General features: G+C 36.7%; 1 protein-coding gene across 1 annotated transcript; it reads right to left on the bottom strand.

Moving 5' to 3' along the window:
* Nucleotides 1-11,919: 11,919 nt before the first annotated feature.
* LOC143618265 (uncharacterized) lies at nt 11,920-14,551 on the bottom strand. The gene is made up of 2 exons (XM_077090546.1): nt 12,853-14,551; nt 11,920-12,771 (listed from the first exon to the last, which is right to left on the bottom strand). Exons 1-2 carry the CDS (start codon nt 14,126-14,128, stop codon nt 12,158-12,160), a joined length of 1,890 nt encoding a protein of 629 aa, XP_076946661.1. The 5' UTR covers nt 14,129-14,551; the 3' UTR covers nt 11,920-12,157.
* Nucleotides 14,552-26,818: the final 12,267 nt, after the last annotated feature.

Below are 26,818 nucleotides of genomic sequence, written 5' to 3'. Positions count from 1 at the left end.
GCCTATTCAATTGCTACCTATGACTCTTGCTTGTTTTGATGTTGTATTGGGTATGGATTGGTTATCCGATAACCATGCTCACATCCTTTGCAATAGCAAAACCGTTGAACTTCGAGCCCCGGATAAACGAATTATTCGAATTGAAGGGGATAAAGACGCTGGTCGAGTTAGCCTAATCACAATGATAAGGGCTAACAAATGTTTAAATCAAGGATTCTTAGCATTGATAGCCTACATCACCGAAGAATCAAAACCCAAAGAAATCGAAGACGTTTCCGTTGTTTCCGATTATGCCGATGTTTTTCCCGACGAACTTCCTGGCATTCCTCCCGATCGTGAAGTAGAGTTTAGGATCGATCTTATTCCCGGTACTGCTCCGATCGCCAAAGCTCCGTATCGCCTCGCGCCAACCGAGATGAAGGAACTGAAGAAACAATTGGACGAGCTTCTCAAGAAAAGTTTTATACGACCAAGTTCATCACCATGGGGAGCGCCGATACTTTTTGTCAAGAATAAGGATGGATCCATGCGTATGTGCATCGACTACCGAGCTCTCAACAAAGTTACAATTAAGAACCGTTATCCACTCCACGAATTGACGACCTTTTCGACCAACTTCAAGGTGCTAGCTTTTTTTCTAAAATCGATCTTCGTTCCGGCTATCACCAGCTCAAAGTTCAATCCGAAGATATTACTAAAATTGCCTTTCGAAAAGGTATAGCCATTATGAGTTCACCGTTATGCCATTCGGACTTACTAATGCGCCAGCTGCGTTCATGGATATGATGAATCGTATCTGCAAGCCTTACTTGGATAAATTTGTTATCGTATTCATCGACGACATACTTTTTTACTCTAAGTCTAAGGATGATCATGAAGTCCACCTTAGAACATTACTTGAAATTCTAAGAACCGAGAAGTTGTACGCCAAGTTCTCAAAATGCGAATTCTGGTTACCCGAAGTACAATTTCTTGGTCATATCATCAACGTAAACAGTATTCAAGTGGACCCCGTTAATATTGAAGCTATCTCTAAGTGGGAGGTCCCAAAGTCACCAACCGATATTCGAAGTTTCTTGGGATTGGCTGGCTATTACCGTAAATTCATCGAAAAATTTTCCCAAATCGTTGTTCCCCTAACTTCTTTGACTCGTAAGAATATAAAGTATGAATGAGGAACAAAACAACAAGAGGCATTCGATATACTCAAACTAAAGCTTACCCAGGCACCTATACTGGCCTTGCCAGAAGGTACTGAAGATTTCGTTGTGTTTAGTGATGCATCTCATTCCGGCTTGGGATGTGTACTAATGCAACGAAAGAAAGTAATCGCTTACGCCTCTCGTCAACTCAAGGTGCACGAAAAGAACTATACGACTCATAATCTAGAGTTAGGCGCCATAATCTTTGCACTTAAGGTATGGAGGCACTATCTCTATGGAATAAGATTTACCGTGTACACTGATCATAAAAGCTTAAAGCATATTTTCGATCAAAAAGAGCTTAATATGTGCCAACGACGCTGGATGGAAACTCTAAACGACTATGACTGCGAAATTGTCTATCATGAAGGTAAGGCCAACGTTGTGGCTGATGCCTTAAGTCGTAAAGAGCACGAAAACCAAAAAGAGTCCGAGCATTAAGGCTAGAACTTCAAATCGATCTTATTGACCAAATCAAATCAGCCCAAACTCAAGCTATCAATGAAAACAAGATCTCCGATGAAAAACGTAACGGCACCATTGACTCGTTAGTCGAAGGTGACGATGATATCCTTAGAATGGGAAACCGAATTTGGGTACCAATCGTTGGGGACTTGCGTGAAAAGATTATGAATAAAGCTCATAAGTCCAAGGACATGATGCACCCCGGTAGTGACAAAATGTATCAAAGCCTCAAGCCAAACTACTGGTGGAATGGGATGAAAAAGGACATCGCTTCGCATGTTGCAAAATGTTTTAACATGTTTGAAAGTCAAAGATGAACACCAAAAGCCTTCGGGATTGCTCCAGCAACCCGAACTTCCCGTATGGAAATGGGAGTTAATTACTATGGATTTTATAACCAAACTTCCAAAGACGACTCGACAGCATAACGCTATTTGGGTGATCGTCGATAGATTAACCAAATCTGCTTCGATCAACGAATCATACTTAATGGATAGATTAGCACGTATTTATGTGAACAACATAGTTGCTTTGCATGGAGTACCGCTATCTATAATCTCTTATGGAGACCGTCGTTTCACGTATCACTTTTGTAAAAGCTTCCAACAAGCCTTAGGCACCAAGTTAAACCTTAGCACCGCCTATCATCCACAAACTAGTGGGCAAAGCGAAAGGACGATTCAAACGTTGGAAGACATGCTCCGCGCATGTGTGATAGACTTTGGTGGAAGTTGGGACAACCACTTACCCCTAATGGAATTCTCGTATAACAATAGCTATCACACGAGCATTCAAGCCGCATCATTTGAGGCGTTATATGGTCGAAAGTGTAGAACGCCCGTGTGTTGGTCTGAAATCGGAGATAATCAAATATCTGGACCCGAAATAGTCCAAGAAACCACCGACAAAGTTCTTCAAATCCGAGAACGACTTAAGACGGTACGTGATCGCCAAAAGAGTTACGCTGATGTCCGTCGTAAGCTATAAGAGTTCAATATTGGTGACAAACTTCTTTTGAAAGTCTCGCCATGGAAAGGTGTAGTTCGCTTCGGCAAGAAAAGAAAACTAAGTTCTCGATTCGTTGGACCCTTCTAGGTACTCGAACGTATTGGCACTGTTGCATATCGTTTGCGACTGCCCGAGGAAATGCAAGGGATACACGACGTATTCCATATCTCGAATCTGCGTAAATGTTTAGCCGATGAATCTCTTTCGATGCCATTAAAAGATGTAGAAATTAACGAGAACTTAAAATTCATTGAAAACCAATTTAAATTGAAGATTCGAAAACGAAGAAACTTAAAAGACGAACATTGAAATCGTAAAAGTAAAATGGGATTCCCGAAGAGGACCTGAGTATACATGGGAACTCGAGTCCGAAATGAGAAATAAATACACTCAATTGTTCTCGTAAGCAATCTCGAGGACGAGATTTATTTCAAGGTAGGGAGGATGTAACATCACGTAAATTTCGGGCTAAAAATGTCAAGTTTCCAAACTCCAGGGTTGAAAATGTAAAATCTGTTTTCCTGACCCATCGCGCTACGCGATGGATCAGAAGAGAGCCCCATCGCGTACCGCGATGGGGTATTTGACACGTTGTGACACATGTGCCACGTGGCACACGGTGACACCGTCTGCCGCCACGTGGCAACACGTCTGCCACGTGTCGCCACGTGGCGCAAGACCTACCACGTGTCTCCACATGGCAGGCATGCTGGATGACTCATTCATGCTACGTCGCGATACGCGACGGGTGCCCAGGAGGCCGTCGCGTACCGCGATGAGCTTCAATTTCATCTAATAAATAGAGGGCCACGGGTTTGATTCACTCACACCTCAAAACACACACATTACTCTCTCTCTAAAATCTCTCTAGACCTCGAAAGAGTGCCCTCGATCCGCCTCGATAAACGTGTCCAACTCCTCGTTTTCCGTGCCATAGTTTGATATCCGTACCACTCCACAACGATATTCCGAACAAGAAGTTGGTGCCGTCCCGAAGTCCCAAGGATCATTTTGAAGTGCGTGTTGTGAAGAGATGGCGTCTCGATAAGCGTGCCAAAGAGAAGGTGTTGATCAAGAAAGGTTGATAGGAAAATAAAGTCGAAGTGCTGCCCGAGTGTGTAGGGTAGATTGAGCCAAGAAAGGTAGGCATAATGCCCGAATAAAATAATAATAAAATATCATAAAGGCTTAATACCCCAAGTCAAAGTTATTCTCGATAAAACAAAGAAATATATAACAAAGAAAATAAAGAAAAAGAAAAATGAAATATATATGTGAGTATATATATGTATATGATTATTCTTTGTTATATAATATATTATTTAAGTATAATGAGTATACTTAAATAATAAAGAAAGAAATACGTTTCTTAAAGAAGAAGAAATGTAGGGTTTTTATAAATAAACTAAAGGTTTATAAAGATTACTTTTTAACTAAAGGTTTTAAAGTAAAAAGAGATATTGAACTAAAGGTTCATCAAGAAAAATAAGACTAAAGGTCTTAAGCTGGATCGTGTATCCGACTAACAAAAGTTATACTCGTACTATAGGTGTGAGATAGCAAGAGAAAGACTCACGGACGGTGTTGGAAACCGATCCCATTGAAAAGGTGAATACGCCTCACTTTTACAAATTTGTTTTCAAACAATCAAACGTGTTATGTGTAAAATTTTACATGAGACTAAGTGTCTCTAAAAACATTGTAAATAAGAGTATAACCTAGCCCTCAGGCTGTGGTATACGTTTGTCTGGATCCTTACATATGTGGAATGCGGTGGGCACATCGCACACCACGCTTGGTCACGACCTCTAGCCACAATGGGCCAGGCCTAAGTTATGTCCGAGTGAGATTGACCATGTGTATATTTATGGTACCTAAGTTATGTCGAAACGTTGCGGTGTTTTGCTAAGGTGACCTAGTGTAGAGACTCGAGTTTATAATGATTGTTTATCTTAATTATTCCTAAGCCAAGATGGGCCGAGGCTTACGTGGTCTCGAGGGGTGATTAAGTAAAGAAAATATTTTTAGCGTCAGCATATTCACCAACATTCGTTGCTGACGTATTTTATTAACATTTTGCAGGTAATCAAGATTAGAGCTTGAAAGACGAAGAGCTCAAGAATCCGATGGCTCGGATAATTTTGTGTGAATATTAAAATATGATAGTTTTGTAAAACATATAAACAAGTAAATACTAAACGAGACTTTCGTCTCGTCTTTTTGTAATGTAAATATTTACAAGTTTGATCCTTATGTTTTATAAAAGTCTTCCGCTATAACCCGTAACTCTGATTTATTTACAAATGTGGTACCAACTATCGATCACACTCCTAGGCCTAAGATGGGGGTGTGACACCAGTATCATAAAAAAAGTGTCTCGGTTTAACTAAATTATACACATATGTATAATATGTGCATATATGTACATACATGTTTTCTTTTTATACACATATGTATAATTTAAGGTAAATGATATTATACATATTTGTACATTATGTAACTAGATATTAAATAAAATTATACACATGTGTATAATACGAAGTTTTGTTTTTTTAATATGAAACCAGAATGAAATATAATAATTTTGTTTCTTTTTTACTTTTTAAATTTTTTTTTGTTTTATAATTTTTTTTATATATTTCTTTAGAGGTTTTTTTGTGGCTTAAAATGGTTCTCAAAATTCACAATTTCCAAATGTTTCTCTTAAGATCCTTACCATATATATATATATATATGATCAAGATTATGAGAGAACTTATTTTAAATTAAGAACTATGAAAACCATTTTAGACCATAAAAAACCCAAAAATAAACAAAAATACAAAAATCAAAAAATTAAAAAAAAAACAAAATTCTTATTTTATCATCCCGGTTTCATAAAAAAAACTCGGTTTAGCTAAATTATATACACATATGTATAATATATACATAGGGAGAGGTTATTATAAAAAGAATGGTGTGTCTAGAAAATGTAGGAAGAGATATGGAGCATTGGATCGTTGGATCTAATGGTTGTGATTGGTTGGCGTGTTTTTGTTCGATGTGTTTTACTTTATAAGCACAATTAAAGGGATTAAGGGGTAAAAAAGTCAATAGTGTTATAAACACATGCAGATTTGTCAACCAATATCTATGGAAACTCCTGTTTATCCTCAATCATTGTGATTCACTTGTTAATGTGTTGCTCTCACCTTTCCTAATCTAATCGTCTTTGACTTCGTCTTCCTACTCATTACATAAACACAACAACTGTTTATCATCAAAGTGAAACACAGTCAAACAAAACATAACAACAAAGTAGATAACAACACACTAGTCGGGTAACAGAAACACACCAACATTAATAAATACACATCTACTGGTTAACGAAAACACGCCGACTTACCGTTCTCGTCAACATCAAATTACAACACATCATCAACCAACTTTTACTAGTAAATTTGTGATGCATTACGATATTGATGTGAGACAAAGAAAGTAGCAAGTAGTGGAGAACTCCACCCTTGTTTCACAAAATTCTTTAACTTAATTTCACAACCACCCCCATTAAATTGACTTTATTGTCAGAGGTGAATTAATTTCCACTATAAAATTATAATATATAAAATCAAAGAACAACCTACAATGATTCAGCCAAATGCAATATGGAATTATTAAAATATACAAATTGTTTTTTGTTATGATAACGATCGTCAGTGTATTATTATAAAATTATAATATATAAAATCACTACATAAGTAGTTGGTTTTTATTTGGGCACAAGTTTTTGATGAAGACATTCCGGTAACAGTCTCGCTAAGTGATTTTGCAAATGATGATTTTGAATTATTCTTGCAAATCTTGGTAGTTTCATGAATTTGGTCAATCTATTTAATTAAAACAAGGATGCAATTATAATCAGATTTATGGTCCTTAATTAAAAATATTGTTGATTACCATCATACCCCTATGTGTTCTATTGAATTTAATGGCCATGATCACTTCTTACACTTTCTAAAAAAATATTTTTTTTATTTTAACCTTTCTCTATATACACATATATGTACATTTACATGTTTTTTTACACATTTGTATAATTTAAGATAAATGATACTGTACATATGTGTATATTACGTAACTAAAGATTATATAAAATTATACATATGTGTATAATACGACGTTTTTTTTTATTTTTTTAATAAAACCAGAATGAAATATAAGAATTTTGGTTTTTTTTACTTTATTAAAATTTTTATTATTTTCTGTTTTATGATTTCTTTAAATGTTTTTTTAAATGTGTTTTTAGTGGTTTAAAATGGTTCTCAAAGTTCTCATTTTGCAAAGGGTTTAAGATCCTAAGAGAACCCTTTGCAAATTTGAATCCCATGCCATCAAGGTGGTCGCCCTTTAGGGGCTCTCTATCTCAAACACTAAACACTCTCACAAGAAATGATCAACACATAACTAGTTTACGAAGACAAATACCATTATATACTATTTATGATTGCACATGTGCCTAATCGGTACATGAAGTGTCATAGTGTAATACCAGCAAATATAAGTTTACAATATAAATATATATATATATATATTAATGTTTAGATGATAATAATAATAATAATAATAATAATAATAATAATAATAATAATAATGGAACAAACTAATAAAAGATAAGGCATGATGTTTAAAAATTAATTTAATATATTATCTCATATGCTCATTTGAAATTCCAAAAGCAACAGCTCGTCATCTACGCAATTCAATTTTGCCAATTATTTTGGAAAAAACTCCGAAGCCTCCGGCCCACTCGTTGTTATAAAATTCCTTGAACCCTAAGCGAACTCCTCACAACCATACTATCATATGCTCTCATTCTTCTCGCCTATCTCTCTATGTGAACCGGGCCGACGACTCCATTGCCGACGAACCGTTCCGAACCGATAGCATACAACCCTGACCTCCTATCCGTTCGAGTTTTTCCTATTTCGCCATATTAGTTTCATATCCCAACGCGAACGCCACCACCTTCACGAATAGTGTACTACTAGCGACCGCTGCAAGTCAGACGCAACAGGCGTCTTCGTTAGTTCGCATCTAGGTAAATTGCGAACCCATTGTGAATTCTTGTTACATATTAATTCATTGTGTCTTCGGTTGAAATCTGATGTCAGTTGTTAATGGTGTTCTATCATAGTTCCACTGACGTACCTCGTGCACAGCCACTCGTTGAAATTTCCCGCAAGCACCGACCGTCGTTTTCCCTCCTCGAGTAAGTCATCGCCCGCATCACGTACCACCACTGTTTGAGCTTCCGCCTTCGATTTGTTCTGTTTGGAGAATCGTCTCGTTTCCGTGCATCGCCAACTTTGTTCTACAATAGAGGTACTCGTCGACTCCCTCTCTTCTAGTTCGCATGCCTAACTAAGTTGTTCGAATAAGGCGTCTATGATAGTTGATTTGTTCCGGCGATGGAAAATGTTTTAATAAAAACTCTATTTGAAATTTTGTTATAACTCATGCATGCATGCATGATATAGAAAGGAAATCGAGAGCCTCTTGGGGACTTTCTATTCTGTTGGTTTTAAAAGACAAGTTATATTTAGTTACCGTAGTATGCATGTTGCGATTGGAAAAAGTTATGAAGACTCATAATAATTAATATGAATGGCTCCTACCATCACCATAAATAACCTTTAAATATTTAGATATTTTAATAATATAAATTAAAATAAAAGCTTTGATAAATAAATGAACAATTCAAGTTCATATTAGTTTATTTCACTTATTCTTTTATAATTAAGTAGATATAGAGATTTTAAATTTTATAACTAGCTATATTTTGGAAGCGTAAACATATTTAAGTAATTACTAAAACCAACATATCACAATACGTTATTGCCATATAAATAGTGTCCTTCCAGGGAAAAATCAACGAATCCGCCAAAGTACTTATGTTAATACATCTAATTCCACATTGAAATCAAACCATAGGTTATTGTACGACGTGCGCACACTAAGATTTTATTGGATGTGCTTTGCTTGTTGTCTAAGGTACGGTTTCTGTTTTCGTTTACTCTTAGTATTAATTATAGTCCGTTATTTCGTAGTACGGTTTCTGGTTTCTTTCACTCATATTATTAATTTTATTCCGTTACTTCGTAATACGGTTTCTGTTTTCGTTTACTTATAATATAAACTCTATTCCGTTACTTTGTAGTATGGATTGTTGTTACGCGTTCAGTTATATTTTAGTTATATGTTTTAAGTTTTAGTACTCTGTTACCCGAGAATTTTCTGACTTGTCATTGGGGCGTCAACGACATGGCACTTGTCGTGACACTGCGTAATTAAAGTTCACGGCGTCTCTAACTAGTACTTGTGAAGTATTAGGGCCACTTAGGGGCGTATGGATCGATCCTAGTTCTGTTCTGATTTCTGATTTCTGATTTCTGGGGATGGAACAATGCGTGTACGCCACACGTACCATCTCATTGGTGCATGGATTAGCTAACTGTGTACCCCTCTGTTCTGTTTCTGGTTCTGGGTGATGCTGTGTACACAACTTATTTTATAGATATATTATTGTCGTGTAGTTTGATATATGTTTTCTGCATCTGTTTCTGTATATGTTATTATTATTGTTTTATATCCGATTCTATTATTTAGTAGATTGGGTTATATCAGCATCTGTGTTAGTATTATATTTAGTATATGTATTAGTTCAGTTATGGTCGAGTGCCATTCTATTTCTTTTTCTTTTCCGTAAGTTCGTCTTTACATGTACTATTGTTCTATCCGTTACTGGGAAATTTTTGGCTCAGCCGTATTTTTTTATTTTGTTTTCAGGTAATCCGGAACTCGGGGAAAATTAGTGATGAGAGAGATTAATGAAGTTCAAGCTTTTAAAAGTTAATTAATTTTGGTTTAACAATATGACTTAGGTTGCTTTGATTTTTGTTGTATTTTGAATTGTGACGTTGATTTAATATATGTAATAATGACACGTCAACCTGTTCTGGGTTGAGGTGTTACAGATAGTAACCTGTTCGTGTCTCTATGATTATTTTTTTCTACTCTTTTTTTTTTGGGAATTTTGAAAATACACATTATCCTTATCTTCTTGCTTCCCCTTACGGTCACGCTAATTTTTTCGTGAAGAATTAAACTTCTTTCCTTCATAGGTTTTAACTCACCTAATAATATAATCTAGAGTTACGTTATGAGATTAGTGAACTAGCCAATTGAGGCAATTGTTTGGAAAAATTTTACAAAATAGGAATATTCAATAGACTCAAATGGTTTCTACGAAAGAAAAACTGTATTTTAGGTTTTCAGGTGACCTGTCATTTGTAATGGTGTATCCTAGAATGGTTTCAGGTTGTGAATAGTATTGGTAAAAAATGAGGTGTGTTAGTCGTCAAATCGGTGAGAAAAGGCACTATTCACTCTTGCCATTTAATACGACGGATATCTGATCCATACTTACCATTTCAAATGACATATTCTTGTTACAGGATTCAAAGTGGCGAAAGTGAGGAGAGTGGTATCCGCCATTTGTAATGACGGGTCACAAGATAACTATATCACTTCAGAAGATAACACTCCAGCTCACCAGACACAATCTGCACCATTCTGTGTGTTATGAACCCGGACCTAGCCCAGATAAGATCCATAAAGCCCGGCCCAATCAAGAAACCCAACAAGCGGAATGGCAAATGAAAGAATGATCAGAAGATATAATCAAGTGAGAGCGAACAAACAGGAAAAATAATGAATATTGTTTAGAATGTGGTTGTCTTCTTCTTCCCATCTCATACTCTGTAACTCTAAGCTTCTCATCTCCTTTTTGTACCAGTTATCTTGTATTACATTCGTTACATACGGTTCTCAATTATAAAAACATATAAGATTTAGTACCTATTTGTATTACTTGTGAGTTGTGAAATAACCATTCACAACATTGGTGCTTTCATTGCTCCTTAGCACAGATGGCTTTGGATGATTATCTGCTAGTGAATGAATCGCTCACCCTAATTGAACGCCATGTTATGCTTGAGGAGATCTACACTCGACTATCTCAGTTTCCAATTCCACCTCTAATTGAGGTTAACGATTTACCAGATGATGTGTTATCTGCTCCGGAATTAGGTATGTAGGATCAAGCTCCACCTTTACCTCGATTCACTGGATTACATCCATATAAATGGCTTGCATATGCTGAAAGGTATTTCACTAACAATAGAATTCATAACACCCATCGGTTTCCATATGTGTCTACTTATTTTCATGACGAGGCATCTGTTTGATTTAGTTTTTCCCACTTTACAGAATGGTCGGATTTCAAAAAGTCATGTGCACTGATTTGTTTTTGTCGGGATGATAAGATAGCATGTCCGTTACAATCCCTTAACACTGAATCTGCTCACCAGGTGTATGATGAAATGCCTAACTGTATTAAAAATGGAATGGGTCAATGCAATTCATGAAACCATGGATGATGAGGGATTCCAAATCCAAAATGACTCAATGGGTGATGTTCAGAGTCACTTGGAGTAACGGTTGCTCAAATGGATATATCATATTTTATAATTGTGATGGCATATATTAGTGTCTTTAATAAAAAAAATATTTATAATATTAAATGTTTTATTTTTATAAATAATGTTATTTTGAAAATAATAAATAATAAAAAAATGTATTTTAAATTACATTTATTGAGTGATTTTAATAAAAAAAATATTTCTTAATACTAGACATTTTATTTGTTATTTAAGAAATAATATATAATAAAAAGAAAAGATAGTGATGTTGTCAAATCAGTCAGTCAAGTAAACTATTCGTATCTGTCATTTGAAATGGCGGATGTCAAGATGACATCTTCCATTTCAAATGACGGATGTATGAAAAATACATTTTAAAATTTAGGGGTATCCTATGTTGGGAGTTGTGACCTGCCAGTCAAACTGGCGGCTCATGTGAATTGACATCCGCCATTTCAAATGGCGGAACACCCGCTAGTCGTCCACCTCACCAGACAAGATCTGATAGGGCAAACATTTTGCTTCACATCCGCCATTTGAAATGAAAGATCTCCTAGTTACCATTAACATCTTTTCTCTCTCCTAGAAACCATTTCATCCTTAACGATTTTCCTATTTAAAAATATCTTTCTTAGTTTATATAAATTAACCTAACTTACTAATCAACACATGACACGGCTATTAAGTTAGAATTTACGTCCACATACCCAACAATAACAGGTCAACCAATTCATAAAGTTACTTGTCTAATTTACAACAAAAAATGGTATTTTGAAATTTAACATCGATAGGTATGCATAGGTTCTTTATAAACCGATTCATAATTAACAAGTTCTAACAAAAACATACTTTTAACATAATTTTAAATTTTAACCTGGGAGTGATTAAATCTAACACTTCTAACATCTTGTATCGTGTTCTTTTTCATATGCAGCATAACTTTTCATGGCTCCTTGTTGTTTGTCATATTCCTTTTTCTACTTTAATATCCTTTTCCTTACTTTTTCTTGCATTCCTCCGTCTAATCACGCCTTTTCTTGTGGCACTAATCTCCTCTAGTCGTTGGAGCACTTCATCTACTTTGGGTCTATCCTCGGCCGAGGCGCAGGTACAATTCATAGCTAATTGCGGTATACATAGTAATTCCACATTATTGATGGCTTCATACATGATTTCAGCATCAAATAGTTCCCCGGTCCACTGTTGCTTCGGAAGTGATCTCACCCAGTTAAGCATGTTAGAACCATGCTTTACTGAATGGGTTGATTTTCTTGTCAAGAGTTCAGAAATAATCAACCCCAGGCTATACACATCAGTTTCCATACTAGAGTTTTTGAAATTCAAGAGTTCGGGTGCACGATTATAACTAGAATCTGGTCTTGCAATAATTCTAAGCCGGGAAAGGCCGAAGTCTATGATAAAGGGATTGTAATCTTTATCCAGCATCACATTTCCTGATGTGAGGTTTCCATGAATCATTTGTTCAATTGTGTGCAGGTGGACTAGGCCTCTTGTGATGCCGACAATAATTTTCTTCCTGGTTGGCCACCCAATTGCAGTTTTAGACCTTCTACCTGCTGAAGATGCACAAAAAGAATCGATTTCCAAAATTTTATATGCTAGTTTAAAATACCAAAGAGTTTGTCAAATAAACTAACCGTTCAGGAATGATGCAAGGGTCCCATTTTCGCTACTAGTATAGATAAGAAGAGCCTCACTTTTGTGATTGTAACATGCCTGAAGAGGCATAATATTCTTGTGGCGAATTTTTCCATGGACAGAAACTTGTATCTCAAACGTTTTATAGAAAAACTCTTTTATCAATCGTTTAACCACAAGGTGGTGACCATCATCCAACCTAACTCGATATATTGAAGAGTAACCAGTCCTGCTTATGTTTTCAGCGGGTGCACGTAGCAAGTCTGCCATCGTTAAAAAAGATGTAGCATCAAAGAGAATTAGTGGAACAGAATCATCTTGCTCCTGTTTCAAATTGTCAACATCCACAGGAACTGGTGTGTTGAGCAATTCAATATCTTCCTCGATGGATTCACTGTCACTTCCGTCATCATCTACCAATGTCCAAGAGTTGCACTTCATATAACATTTGCACCCAAACAGTGATCTTACCTTTTTGACAAATGTTGTGTTTGAATTCAACTCGCCCATCCTCTCTTGTAGTGATAATATAAAGCCAAGTTTTGCCACAACCTCAACCATGGTAGGGCGTGATTTTGGATCATCATGTAAACAAGATATTGTAACGCGTGCAAACTCTTTTACACAATTAGGTGATATTTGTCCTCGAATTCTAGGGTCAATAATCTGATTTGGCTTTCCCTTTCTAATAAAGTCAAGAGCCCAGGCTACTAAACCCCATTGCTCTTCATCAAGAGTTGCATCTACCGCAGGCCTCCCACACAGCACTTCCAACAGAACAACTCCAAACGCATAGACATCGGATTTTCTAGTCAATTTTCCTGTATAGAAATAGGCCGGATCAATATAACCAAACGTCCCTTTGACTTGGGTACTAACACAACTATGTGCTTGGTTTGCTGGGCTTGTTTTGGCTAGACAAAAATCCGAAATTTTTGCTCTAAAGTTCTCATCCAACAAAATGTTTGAGGTCTTTACATCTCGGTGTATCACTCCATGTTGCGTGTTTGTCCCTGTGTGAAGGTAATTCAGCCCATGAGCAGCGTCTATGCATATTCTGAGTCGTTGTAACCAAGATGGAGAGTATTCAGCCTTGTGAAGTTGATCTTCAAGGGTGCCATGCTTCATGTACTCGTAAACGAGTACCATTTCTTGTTTTTCGTTGCAATAACCGATTAAAGAAACTAAGTTACAGTGATGGAGTTTACCAAGCATCTCTACTTCAGCCCAGAACTCCGGTGCTCCTTGACTGGATAAGAAATTTAGCCGCTTCATTGCTACAACGATAGTTTCAAACCGCTGATAAATTGTACACTTGTAAACCTTTCCAAATGACCCACGGCCAATTACTAATCTGTCATCGAACGCTTGAGTAGAAAACTGAATCTCACTTAGCGAAAACCGTCAACAAATTTCATCAGGAGGTGATATATGAGACTTATAAAAATCCAATGCTGTTCTAGGCATCATGAAACTATTCTCTTTATAACTAATTTATTGTGATCTTGGGGACGATGACCATAAGTTAGAACTTCTAATTAAAATGATTTTAAAGATTTCGGGTTAAAGAACTTTAGAAATAATTTGAGGATAATTTGTCCACATTCAATAATTTAGAGAGTCACCTTCCATGGTTTTTCCTTGATGGTGTTGTCTTGTCCTTTCATATTTTTATTTTCACCTTCTTGTTTCTTATGTCATGTCTTATACATCTTCTATTGAATTAGTTTGTCTTCATATAGTTATCAACAATGAGCAAAAATAAAATGTATTTCATGCCATAACATCAAATTGCCATTTAAAACTATAACAATTTAAGTACGTCAATATCCCTGAAATATATATGAAATGCATTATTTAAGAGCTGCAATATGATTTTGTTTTAAATATTCATGAATGATAGGTCTCGACACAGATCTTATTAAAGAAAATGTAAAGGAATTGTAAATAACAAACAAATAAGGTTTAATAAGTGTTTGAGAGATTGCTTAATTCTATGATGATATAATTACTATAAAATTGGACTTTCACCGACAAACAAAGGGAATATTGGTTGATTTATTGGTTGTGCATTATGTTGTTTTGGATGTATTACCAACATATTTTTCTAACGGAACATCGACGATCACATTTACAATAGATTTTCTTCCTACTAACGCATGAACAACAACACCAACAACAACCGTACCCACTAAGTGTTGATAAATCAAGAGGCAATCACACAAACAATATGATGAACAAGAAACTGAAGAACAAAGATTGAATTGAACTTTCTTTATTATGATCGATCGTATGATTACAACAGGTATCGATGGTATATATACCTATCCAACAGACACAACATTTCAATAAAACATTGTATATTTCTAACCCTAAACTCGTTTTTTCCCTGCCGATTCCCATCAAAAGAAATTGTTGGATCCTAATATATCCGGTGAAGAAACACTCTCAATATTTAGCAAATAATCTACTGGAGAGATCTTGCCAGTTGGAATACTAGTTTTCTTAATCCATTGTCGACCTGGAACTGTAACTAAAACATCACACATGCTCCCACTATCATGATGTCCACCATCGATACCTTGTCTCTAGGTTTATCACATGAAAATTGAACCCTATTCTTCCCATGAGATTTTGTGAATCGGACTGCCTTTCATCGGAATTAGATCAACTCCTTATGGTGATATGTTCACCATATACAATGATCCCCTTTTCTTGCCATAGCCAATACGAGTTTCCCTTTGACTATCTTGCACTACCTATTCCTGAACCGCCTGAAATCAGACGTTTCTTCAAAGTTGAAATAACCCTAATACCTCTTAATTAAACTCCAGAAGTACCTACTGAAATGATCAATTCAATATAACCCATACGTGTAACCTCTAGAATATCATCGTTTATAGGTAAAACCTTACCAAAATCCCAAACTTTAAATTTTCATCGTTTCACTACAATAAGTGGCATGAAACAATGCATCAGAATCCATCACCCAAGAATCAACGTTATGTGAAAATTTCACAAAATTTAGTAATTACATAACCCGACACCAACTATTTTTAGAAAACTAGTTTCTTTAGCTTATGTTGTGAGGAATTTGATTTCGTTTAAAATCTAGAATTCACAATACGTTAAACCGGAAACTTAAAACTTTGTTTAAATACCACTCAAAACCACAAACCCTTCCTATACCCCCATCATATCGGCACCCCATCATCTAACTCACGAATCCATTGATTATTCTTGCAATGATTACCTAACCTAGAGATCATGTGTTGTACATACTAAACCAATCTACCTTTCAACAGGACATCACCACCTCGCTAACCTACTCCCCCTCTTCTCCTCCATAAAACCCACGACTCACACCACCACCACTCTTCACCTTCACCATTTTCAATTTTAGTCAAAAACGCACACAAAATGACTTAATCACAAATGCTTCTCATCACAAATCAAGAAAACACAACAAGAAAAACACCATATCTCCTTCTCCCTCTCTCCATCGTCGGCTACTCCCAACCCCACGAATATCACTAATTTTCCTTGATTTATAAGAATCCAACCATTTTCTAAGCTATTCTAAGCTAAAATGGAGGTTGAAGTGGATTGCATGTAGATTAGGAAGCTATAGGAATCAAAAAATCAAGTAATTGTTAGGAGCTTTTATCATCTTTATTAACTTATTTTCACCCAAAAATCCAAGGTAAAATCATAATTCATAAGTGTAGTATTTTGATTTTTAGTTATGTCTTAATATTTCTCACAATGGTTGTAGAAATTTGAAAGATGAAATGGAGAAAGAGTGTGCATGTGTGCGTGACAGTGAGTTTTTTTATGTGTATGGATGGAGGAACCAAAAACCCATATACATGTGTTCATACATGGATTTAGTTATATTGTTGTTGTTAGATTTAGAAAGAATAATTGATGTGTAGGTGAAATGATGCACTTTTATTGTTTAGTATTTGGTGTTTTAATTGTTTATATATATCGAACACGAGTACTTTGAGTGGTTTTATGATTACATGTACTCGAAGATTAAAGGAACTAATTTGGAGCATTAAAGATACAAGTTGGATGTTGTTACATTCAAGTGATTAATATGTAATAACAAATCTATTCACCGAAGAAATTGATAATGAATCCATAAACGAGTGTTTAATTGAAGAATATGTGAACGGCTAAGACTTTGACTTTGAATCTTCAAATCTTCATCAATTAACCAAAGAATGTGTTGCAATCAGTAGCAAATATGAGCTTATTTCTCTGATACCACTTGAAAGAACATGATCCAAATCATGTATAACATCATGAATGTGTAAACGAGATGATAAGGATCGACTAAATTGTATTTGCTATACTAAAAAATATTGCAGAATAATATCATAAATGATTCAAATCACAATCACTCATAAGCTCCAATATAATGATATAACAAAGTGAGTACAACTGATCAGAGAATTTCTCAAAAACTGTTACAAAATAATGACATGGTAATCATATATATACTAAACCTGTTTGGCCGTATAAGTCTAATGTAGCGTATAAGACTTATACGCTCTGTATAAGTATTTATACGTCTCTAAGACTTATACGCAGCGTATAAGTACTTATACGTCTCTAAGACTTATACGCCACTTAACAACTATCAACTAATGACATTTTTAACCCTTTACAATACAAATATGACATGTAAAGCCCACAAGACATAGCATTAGACATTAATTCTCTAACAAAAAGGGATTCCCACCTAAACATTTCAAACTCAAAACATATATTTACTACTTATGTTACAATATAACATAATATAATTCAAGAATCATGCAAATTCCAATATGCTTTGCGTGTTGTTATTTAACCAATTTAAATAACATGGTATATGCAAAATGCAAAATGCCGTAAGTCTTGCATATTGTTATTTAAACAACTTAAATAACATTACAAGTTAACATGCAAAATGCAAAATCTCTCATAACATAAGTTGTACATATAATTTATTTATTTCACAAGTGCAAATATTTAAAAACCCAATTTCCAAATATTCTAACTGTTGATATTTATTTGTTAGATCATATCTTAAATAAATATCGTGGTGTTTGTCTAGCTAGTTATTGAGTATGACCTGACTTGGATCATAACTTACTAGCCAAATCAGTTATAATATGTGTCTTGGGTTGACCGAGTCCAACAATTGTTACATTCATTACGATAGTGCAACAAATAAGTGTTCACTCATGAATTTCAAATAACAAATGTATACACACACATTCTCTTCCGCTCACTCAATAACTAATGAATGCTCATTCGTTAAACTTTTAACGAATGAAGGACGAACAAAGGGGTATTCATTAGCATTTAACGTATGAGGAGGTTAGTCGTTTGTTTCTTAACGAATGACGACCCATTCGTTAAGGTTATAATTAACAAATGAGAAATTCGTTGTCTTGTGAAATGGGTAATTGTATATTGTATATAAATCCATTAGAAAAAGATGGACAGCTCATTCGTCATTACCTAGAAACCTCCCAAATACTAAAGAAACCCTGCCAAAGTTTCTTAAATCATTAACATCTATTTTGCGATTTTGGTTATCTGAGTGTACTAAGAAGGTAAATAAGGATACTCGTAATGATAGATTTGAGTCAAATTTGCATGTATTACACGAACATTTGATAACGATCTCAAATCCACTTAATTGGATATTAAAATGGTTTCTAAAATCAAATTAGACTATAGGGTTGATTATCGATGTTTTATCAATGTCATTGAACCAGTTTTTAATGTATAAGATTGAGGTTTGAATGATTCAAAAATTCAAATTTCATTGTTTGACTTTTGATGTTCATCTTAATTTTGACTTTCCCCTTAATTGGTCAAAGTGACGATTCGTTAATGTATATTCCTTATTTAGTAACAAATGAGTATTCTCATTCGTGTATTGTTGATAACGAATGATACACCTTCGTTATGATACTTAACAAATAAGCTTATTCGTTAGTTTATCTAACGAGTGAGACATTTGTTTATCTAACGGATGTACCTATTCATTTAATAAATGTTGATGAATGTGCCTATTCGTTTGATAATTTTAACGAATGTGCCTATTCGTCAATGATTGATAACGAATGAAGGCTATTCGTTAAAGATTTATTAACGAATGTGGACAGATTGTGGACTTAATGTATTGTTAAAAATTCTAAATTGTGCATTTTTACAGAATGGTTGAAAATATGCAGTTGATGCACCCAATGTTGAGCAAGACCAGCCTGTTTCTCAAGAACGCCTGCTATAGCACAAGTGATCGAGTTATCTTACGATTCGAAACATAACATGTGTGTTTTTCTAAATGAAGATTTCTTTGGACACGCTATGTTCGGAAGCATAATTGCTTTTCTCAAGAGGTCCAGGATACACTAAGGTATATCGACTGATTTTCTTGTGCACTTCAACATTATCCGACCTTTCTGGAATACGAACAAGTGCATTCCATATGAGAAGCACATTGAAGCAACAATACAAGATAAGAAGATTATTGTGGACATTGACGTGATACGTAAAGTATTACAATTTCAAGACATGGAAGATTACCGATGTGAGTTTGAAAAAAACTTAATCAAGGGTTTATTCCAACGTTTAAGATATAAAAGAGATTTGGACAAGCCGATGTACAAAAAGGCCAACTTATGCAAGCATTACAAGTACATTCTACATGTACTAATTAATTTCCTAGGAGGATGAAAGGGTGGCTTCGACGAATGTAGAATCATGTTACAATCAGCTTCCGTCGCTCTGATCTTGAATAAACCATTCAATTTCTCCAAAATGGTGTTTTGTCATCTGAAAGAGAAGTTGCTGATGTATCCTCGGTTTCTGCAATCGATCATTAATCACATCGAGCCTAACTTAATCAAAGACCCAGAGACAAACTGTGGTCAAAATGTGGAGACAAAGCCAAGATTCAATAGGTTGATTGGTCATGTTTCTGGGGAGGATTACGTAGCTCCACCTAATGATCATTGGATCCACGACTATTCGGATTCCGAACGTGAAGGTGATCAAGGTGGGAATGATTGTGGTAATGATGGTGGACAAGGTGGTAATGATCCGGTGTTTGAAGGTTGTAAGCGTAAAGCTAAAGGTAAGGCGATTGCTATTGAAAATCCTGAGAAGAAACGACCTTGTAGAGTTTCAGGGGTTGAGATACCGGGATCACAACCTAGTATTCCACGGTGATTCCTAGTACTCCAAGTACATCGAGAGTTACATTGATGACAACGACTGATGTGGTTTACAATATACATATGTAGGTCCAGCCGGATCTACACAGGAGTATCTCGTACACAAAGGGTGCGGAATCCCCTACGTACACGATACGAGTGTATATACGAAAGAACGTAATGAACACGTAACACGTAAGAACAAGGTTTAATTGTTATTAGCTATAAGGAACTATTAACCGATAAACTTAGCCATCCACAACAAAATGATCCAAAACCTTTTTAAAGAACGGCAGAAGTTAGGTTTATATAACCACGACAACTTCGCCTAACAGGCTAGGCGAAGTTGTCCCTAACTTTGCTGTCAGCTAAGTTCGCTAAACCAAAAGAACAAACTAACAAGTTCACCAAAACGTAACAACCAATGTAGTGATTACAGACACGATAAACTCAAGACTAATGAACTACTGGCATAATGCACCAACATATTCCCCCTTGGCAATAGCTTCATTTCTCTTATAGCTTCGTCTCGTCTTGTAATCCAAAAAGCCGTACCAACGATCTTCAGGCACGCACACCGTGTCTCACACAAACTGAGACCACCCGCTGATATTTCTTTGCCTCTTCTTTCCAAGATCTTCTTTTCATTTAGCACCTGCAAATTAGCTTAAGACAAGTTAACCAGGTGCATAGGATCATACACCATCTCCTGTTCATATTGATCTTCCATCACAGCTTTAGCAGTCTGGCAATCTACATACCACCACTTCAGGTCTTTCATCACATCTTGAGGCATTGTCTTCATCAGAAACTCTTTTAGACATCGAATCAGTTTGTACTTCATCAACATCCAAGGCTTACCATCTGCTCGCAGCCCTCTCACTATCTTCAATCAATTTCCCTTTCTGAGGCTTTAACAACTCAAACTTTTTCTCTTTAACCAACTCACTCCACACAATCATACCGACCCAGCTAGCAAACATATCCTTACTCTTGTTAATCAACCTCAGACGAGCCAAATCCTTTACCTCACATTCAGGCAATGTGTTAAACGATCTCAGCTTCTATGCAAAGTACTGATTCCATCATATCTTTTATCCACGAACACCTTGAGTTAATCATCATACAACCAACAGATACTACCTTTCCTTTGATTCAGCATACCCCTTGATATTGTAACTCCTTTTGAACATCGGAGTCACCTTCGGTTTCTTTGTCTTGTTAAACTAGTGAACACACTCTTCTTTCCACCTTGGCTGTTCTTCCCACTCAGACTCCCCAACTCCGCTATTATCTTGACTTACCTGTTCTTGACCACCACTTGGAATATCATGTTCAACACTATCATCCGGTATCTCACCTTCCTCTAAGCCACTGTCAATTTCATTCTGTTCACCAATCTTTTCAATCTCACTAAAAGGAAACACATCTTCAACCATATCGTCCTCATCATCTACCACAACGGTCTCACCACCTGCACTGCCATGGAGCAATAGACCCCCCTGAGATTTGGAAGCCCCAAGAGTTTGTTCAGTTTTTGGCAACTCACCACCTGCATCTTTCGATGCATTGGGATCATCATCTCTGTCCTCTATCCTCTTTGTACTCAACTCATCGCCTTTGCAAATAGTCTCCCCCCTGAGATGCTAAGAACTGCTTTAAAGCATCAAAAAGTTTACCATGTTTAATAAGGAGAGACGACTGAATTAGATTTTCAGCCACTAGCTGTTGAATAGCGTGTGTATAAATGAGATTAATTCTTGACTGCTCAGCTACTACACGTTCTAGAGCCGCTATCCGCTCTGAATCTGACAACGAAGTATCAAAGGCAAACAACATTTGAGAAATGTCCTGAGCATATGGCGGAGGGATACTGAAAGTTACTGGAATCTCTGATGAAAATGAAATAGTAACCTAAGGAGGAATTGTAACCGAGGACCCAACAGTTGCCACCACAGTAGATTCAAGAAACATGGCCACCACTTAAGATGAAGTAACAATACGTTGTGGTAAGGAAACAATCTCTCGCACTAACATCTCAACTGTAGATGGTACAATGGACGTTCTGATAAAGCAACAGTGGGTTCACTAGATGTCACTATTAAGGGTGTAGATGAGGATGGTATAAGTGTAGACATATCGGATAATTGTGAAGGAGCAAAGCGAACAACGCTCGAGCTTTCACCAGCCCTAGCCTTTTTGGATCTACGGACTAGAGCATATAACTCTTTCTCATAATCCGAGTCACTATCATCATCAGAATCTTTCTTTCATTTCCCTTGTACCCTTTCTTGAGAGGCAAGAACCCGCTGAGCCTCATCAGTGGAGGAATCAGATAAAGTTTCTTCAGAGTCCTTGGCACCGTCCCACAGAAGTAGCAACTAAAGGAACCTGAATCCCATACACATCAACAAACGAAACTAGAACTTCAGAAGCACCGACTGAGGACATACCAAATATCCCTTGTGTTCCAAAAGCAACATCTAGATATACTCTCTCGGCGGCAGACATAATAGGAGCATCTATAGGAGCATCATGAACTGGAGCAACTTGGGCTTGGGCATCTTGAACCATCAGAGGTGGTTGTATGATATCAACATGTGGTTGAACAGGATCAGCAAATCCATCATTTGGTGGAGCCACATATGAGGGATTCACAAGAAACCCAAATAAATTTGTGCGCCTCGGGCGACGGTCAACATTAATTCGTGCACTCGATGTTCGACACTGAGCAAAAATCCTCTTGTTCAAACTTTCCACAAAAGGAATAGGACGACGTTGTTGAAGATTCAGAGCTACGTGATTAAGAATCATCTGTAAAAACCTGGGATACATCAGGAAACGTTCCCGAGCCACTGCCCTCCGCTGACAATCAATCTCATATTACACCGTCTGACTGAAGCTAAATGGTTTATTATATGTCAGCGCGGTCATAGCAGACTGCATTGTTGCACCCATACCATTGGAGCAAGCTTTGCGACCAGACATGCAAACGATCAACACATGCATCAAGAAACGCCATTGGTCTAGCAAAAACCCCTTTCGGCATTGAGAGTCTTCCAACGGACCTGAGTACCACATGCGAAGAAAGGCTCAGTTTCTAAAGGTAGCTGAATACTCAGTCGGATCCTGAGTAGTTTCAATCCCGAACTGTAGAGCCTCCCGTATCTGATTAGCTGCGAACTGTACCACCTTTCGATTGACGGTAGCACGCAAAACCGGAGGATCCACCCGACAGTCATACTCAACCGTTCTCCAAAAGTCTTCAATATTCGGCTGAGAGATCGGAAGAGTTGTGGTGATAGCATGAAAAATCCACGAGTGTATGAGAAACATGATAACCTCCGCATAATCCTCAGCTCCACTAGTATCCGGGTCTAAGGTGACATACATGTTGTGACCCAGAAAGAATTGTCTCTTGTGTCCATCTCCCCCATCACCACCTGTGCCACCAGCACCCGCAACCTCAGCCATACCTGTAGTGCAAACGAGCTAAGTTAGAGGGATGCATAATTAGCCGGTAACTTCGCCTATCTAGGGAGCAGCGAAGTTAGTGTCCCAGCGAGGTTAAGATAAACATAATGAATGCAGCGAAGTTGTTAATCAAGCGACGTTAATGTTAACTTTGCTAGTCTGATAACAACGCCGTATGATCAGGTCAGAATTTGAAGTCCTTTTCTGTTGCAACTAAGGACGATCCGAAGACCAACGTAGGTACTACTAGGTCCGATTAACGCCGTGGTACCTTCAATGTTACCAATACACTAACAATAAAGGATTATTGAGACTTATTCGAGTTATTCAAGAGAATCAATAATAGCGGTCAGTATAGGAGAGGTTAACGAGAAAAGGTAACAAATTATGAATCGATATGTGTTAACAGACCTTATACACAGACCCAAAGTAGATTTGGATAAGACTGATTCAAAGGAGAAGTTCACCGAGGGTTTAAGAAGTTTTGTTTGACTTAGTTTGACCAAGAAGAGAGTTATATAGTTTCTGAAAACCCTGGAGTCGAAGTTGGTTTAACTTCGCCAGTTCTCACAACTTCGCCATTAGCGAAGTTAATACATGTTAAACAAAGATCAAGAGCGAGTAATGTGTGAATTAAAAGAAAAAGTTTGTTAGAAAATAAAATAAAATAAGAAAAATTAAAGTAGGCGGGATCAAATTTCAGTCTTTGAGAGCACCCAGCGCATTTATGAAAAGATCCGAACAGGAATCATATTGATTAAGGAGCTGTCACAAGGATTCATGTTCAGCGTTATTACGACATAGAGAAATAGGTTGATGGCAGGTATATGAAACTTAGCATGGTTTTCATTGCTTTCGTGATACGAGTTAGGTTCAATTAGGCACAGAATTTAGATGGACATCACTTATGGACCTGTGATGCCTCCTATCTATTCTCAAGGCGTATTTGGCTTTCCCCAAGTCACCCCGATTTGGCTTCGACCCGTAGTACTTGATTTATAGATGTACATGAGATTCGGCTTTACAAGCCTTTCATTAAGTGCGTACAAGACTCATTTAGTGCCTCATCCTTGTCGTATTAGGCTTTTGAATTTCAAAGGCAACAACGCCATACAATCATTTCACACATTTGTTTATAAATAATAACGAACACTTGCAAGTCCCGAATCTGGATCACTAGAGTAAGAAAACACAATATTTGCAGGGATCAAGAAACTAACGGGCTCGTGTATGACTGGGTAATCACTTTTCTGCCTACCATTCAGAGGACAAGTTCTTCAAAATGACTCTCCACAGTAAATCGAGCAGATTTAGTTTATATCACTTCAACTTTTACGCACCATGGAAAGCTACCATGCCAAAAAATGACTGTTCTAAAGTCTTTTAAGCTTAATAACTTCACCCGTCAGGCACACAAAATCAATTTATCTATCATTTTCAAAAGGTTGAATCAATTTTCAATTTAAAAACCAACTTTGAAGCTTCTTGAGAAGCTATAGACTGAAAGAGTATATCACTTCCCAAAGAAAACAGTTTACATTCAGACACCCCAGTCACTTCTTAGCTTTTAGGTAAATGACTATCCCAAAAATCCAGTGGATTAGCAGGACCAAACACATATGAATATGTGTTCCTCAAACTTAGTGTAACCGACATAATTTTCAGTGAAAGAATAGAAACCCATCATAACCGCCCCAGATGCTTTCAGTTATTAGGTTAATGGCTATCCTTTGAATCTACAAGTAGATACAAGGACCAAACACATTCAAGAATATGTCCTTCAACTTAAGCAACCGACATAATTCTCAGCGATAGTGAGGTTTTTTTTTTTTTTTTTTTTTTTTTTTTTTTTTTTTAAGAATAGAAAACAAAAACACGGTTACTCGGGATTGATCATCCCATTAAGCTCAGTTAGGTTTTGAAAACGAGACCGGTCAAAAGCTTTTGTAAAAAGATCGACAAAATTTTCCAGCGAATCAACCTTTTCAAGCATGATTAATTTCTTTTCAGCACAATCCCGTAAAAAATGATGAAGGATGTCAATATGTTTTGTTTTACTATGTTTAACGGGATTGTTAGTTATCGAGATTGCAGCAGTGTTATCAATGCAATTAGGAGTTTGAGTTAAATTCAGACATCTCGCATTTGTTGTTGTATCCACAACACCTGGGAGCAACAATTTGATGCTGCCATGTACTCTGCTTCACAGGCGGATATGGCAACAGAGGTCTGCTTCTTGCATTGCCAAGACACCAATCTTCCTCCAAGAAACTTACAACCACCGGTTGTTGACTTCTTATTCTGATTGCATCCTCCATAGCAGAGTCCGTGTATGCTACCAGATCCAGTTCTCCTCCCTTTGGATACCATAGACCCAACTTAGGCTTTCCTTTAAGGGATGATTCTTGTGGATTCTAGTGGTTTGGACAGGAGCAACTTAGATGTTTATCATTAAACTTTGGACGATGCATGATGGCACGTTAGATTGTTTATCATTAAACTTTGGACGATGCGTTTCAACAGCACTTGACACGTTAGATTGTTTATCATTAAACTTTGGACGATGCATGATGGCCTCTTCTTCATCAATTAGCATCTGAGTGGCCATCCTTTCTTCTATTCTGCAAATTCAATAGATGGTAAATTAAAAGACTTAAACAGTTTATCATAATCAAAAGCCTCCTCTGGTCCCATGCTAGGCTTTGGTGATTTGTAACCGGTAATGTTCGTGTTACAGACAACCTCAACCTTATTGTTCGATAAATTAAAGACTCTTCTGTTGGGAGATCCAACCATGTAGCCAACAAAAATACCTTCGTCAGATTTCTCACCAAATTTGATTAGACGCTAAACTTCCCATGTTATGGTAGCTTTCTATGGTGCATAAAAGTAGAAGTGATACAAACTAAATCTACTCGATTTTATGGAGAGTCATTTTGAAATGTGCATGTCTCCACATATATCTCTCCGAATGATAGGCTGAAAAGTGATTACCCAGTCATACACGAGCCCGTGAGTTTTCTGATTCCCGCGAAGATAGTGTTATGTTTCTGCAGTGATCCAGATTCGGGACTTGCAGTTGTATTCTTGTAAAAAAACATCATTTATTGTTACCGTTAAGCCTTATGAAGATTATCTGTTTTCAAATATCACGAAAGAGGCTAGAAAGCATCATTCAATGTATAAGAGAGTTTGGGAAGACGAATCGAAAAGTCGACATATGAATATTGATTAATCAGACACTACGGGTCGAAGTCAACTCGGGGTGACCTGG

Source organism: Bidens hawaiensis, unplaced genomic scaffold (assembly GCF_021521415.1).
Source record: "Bidens hawaiensis isolate Kalapana, Puna unplaced genomic scaffold, B.hawaiensis_p1.1 tig00067053_1, whole genome shotgun sequence".
Lineage (NCBI taxonomy): Eukaryota > Viridiplantae > Streptophyta > Magnoliopsida > Asterales > Asteraceae > Bidens > Bidens hawaiensis.
The sequence above is the reverse complement of the archived record's forward strand: the minus strand, read 5'-3'. Positions and strand labels throughout refer to the sequence as shown.

Bases quoted from the DNA above. Each gene is read 5' to 3' on its own strand.
- LOC143618265 (XM_077090546.1), bottom strand. From the start codon at position 14,128: ATGAAGCGGCTAAATTTCTTATCCAGTCAAGGAGCACCGGAGTTCTGG. The intron at 12,772-12,852 runs GTTAGTTTATTT...GTGCATCTTCAG, and splicing joins CCTTGCATCATTCCTGAACG to CAGGTAGAAGGTCTAAAACT.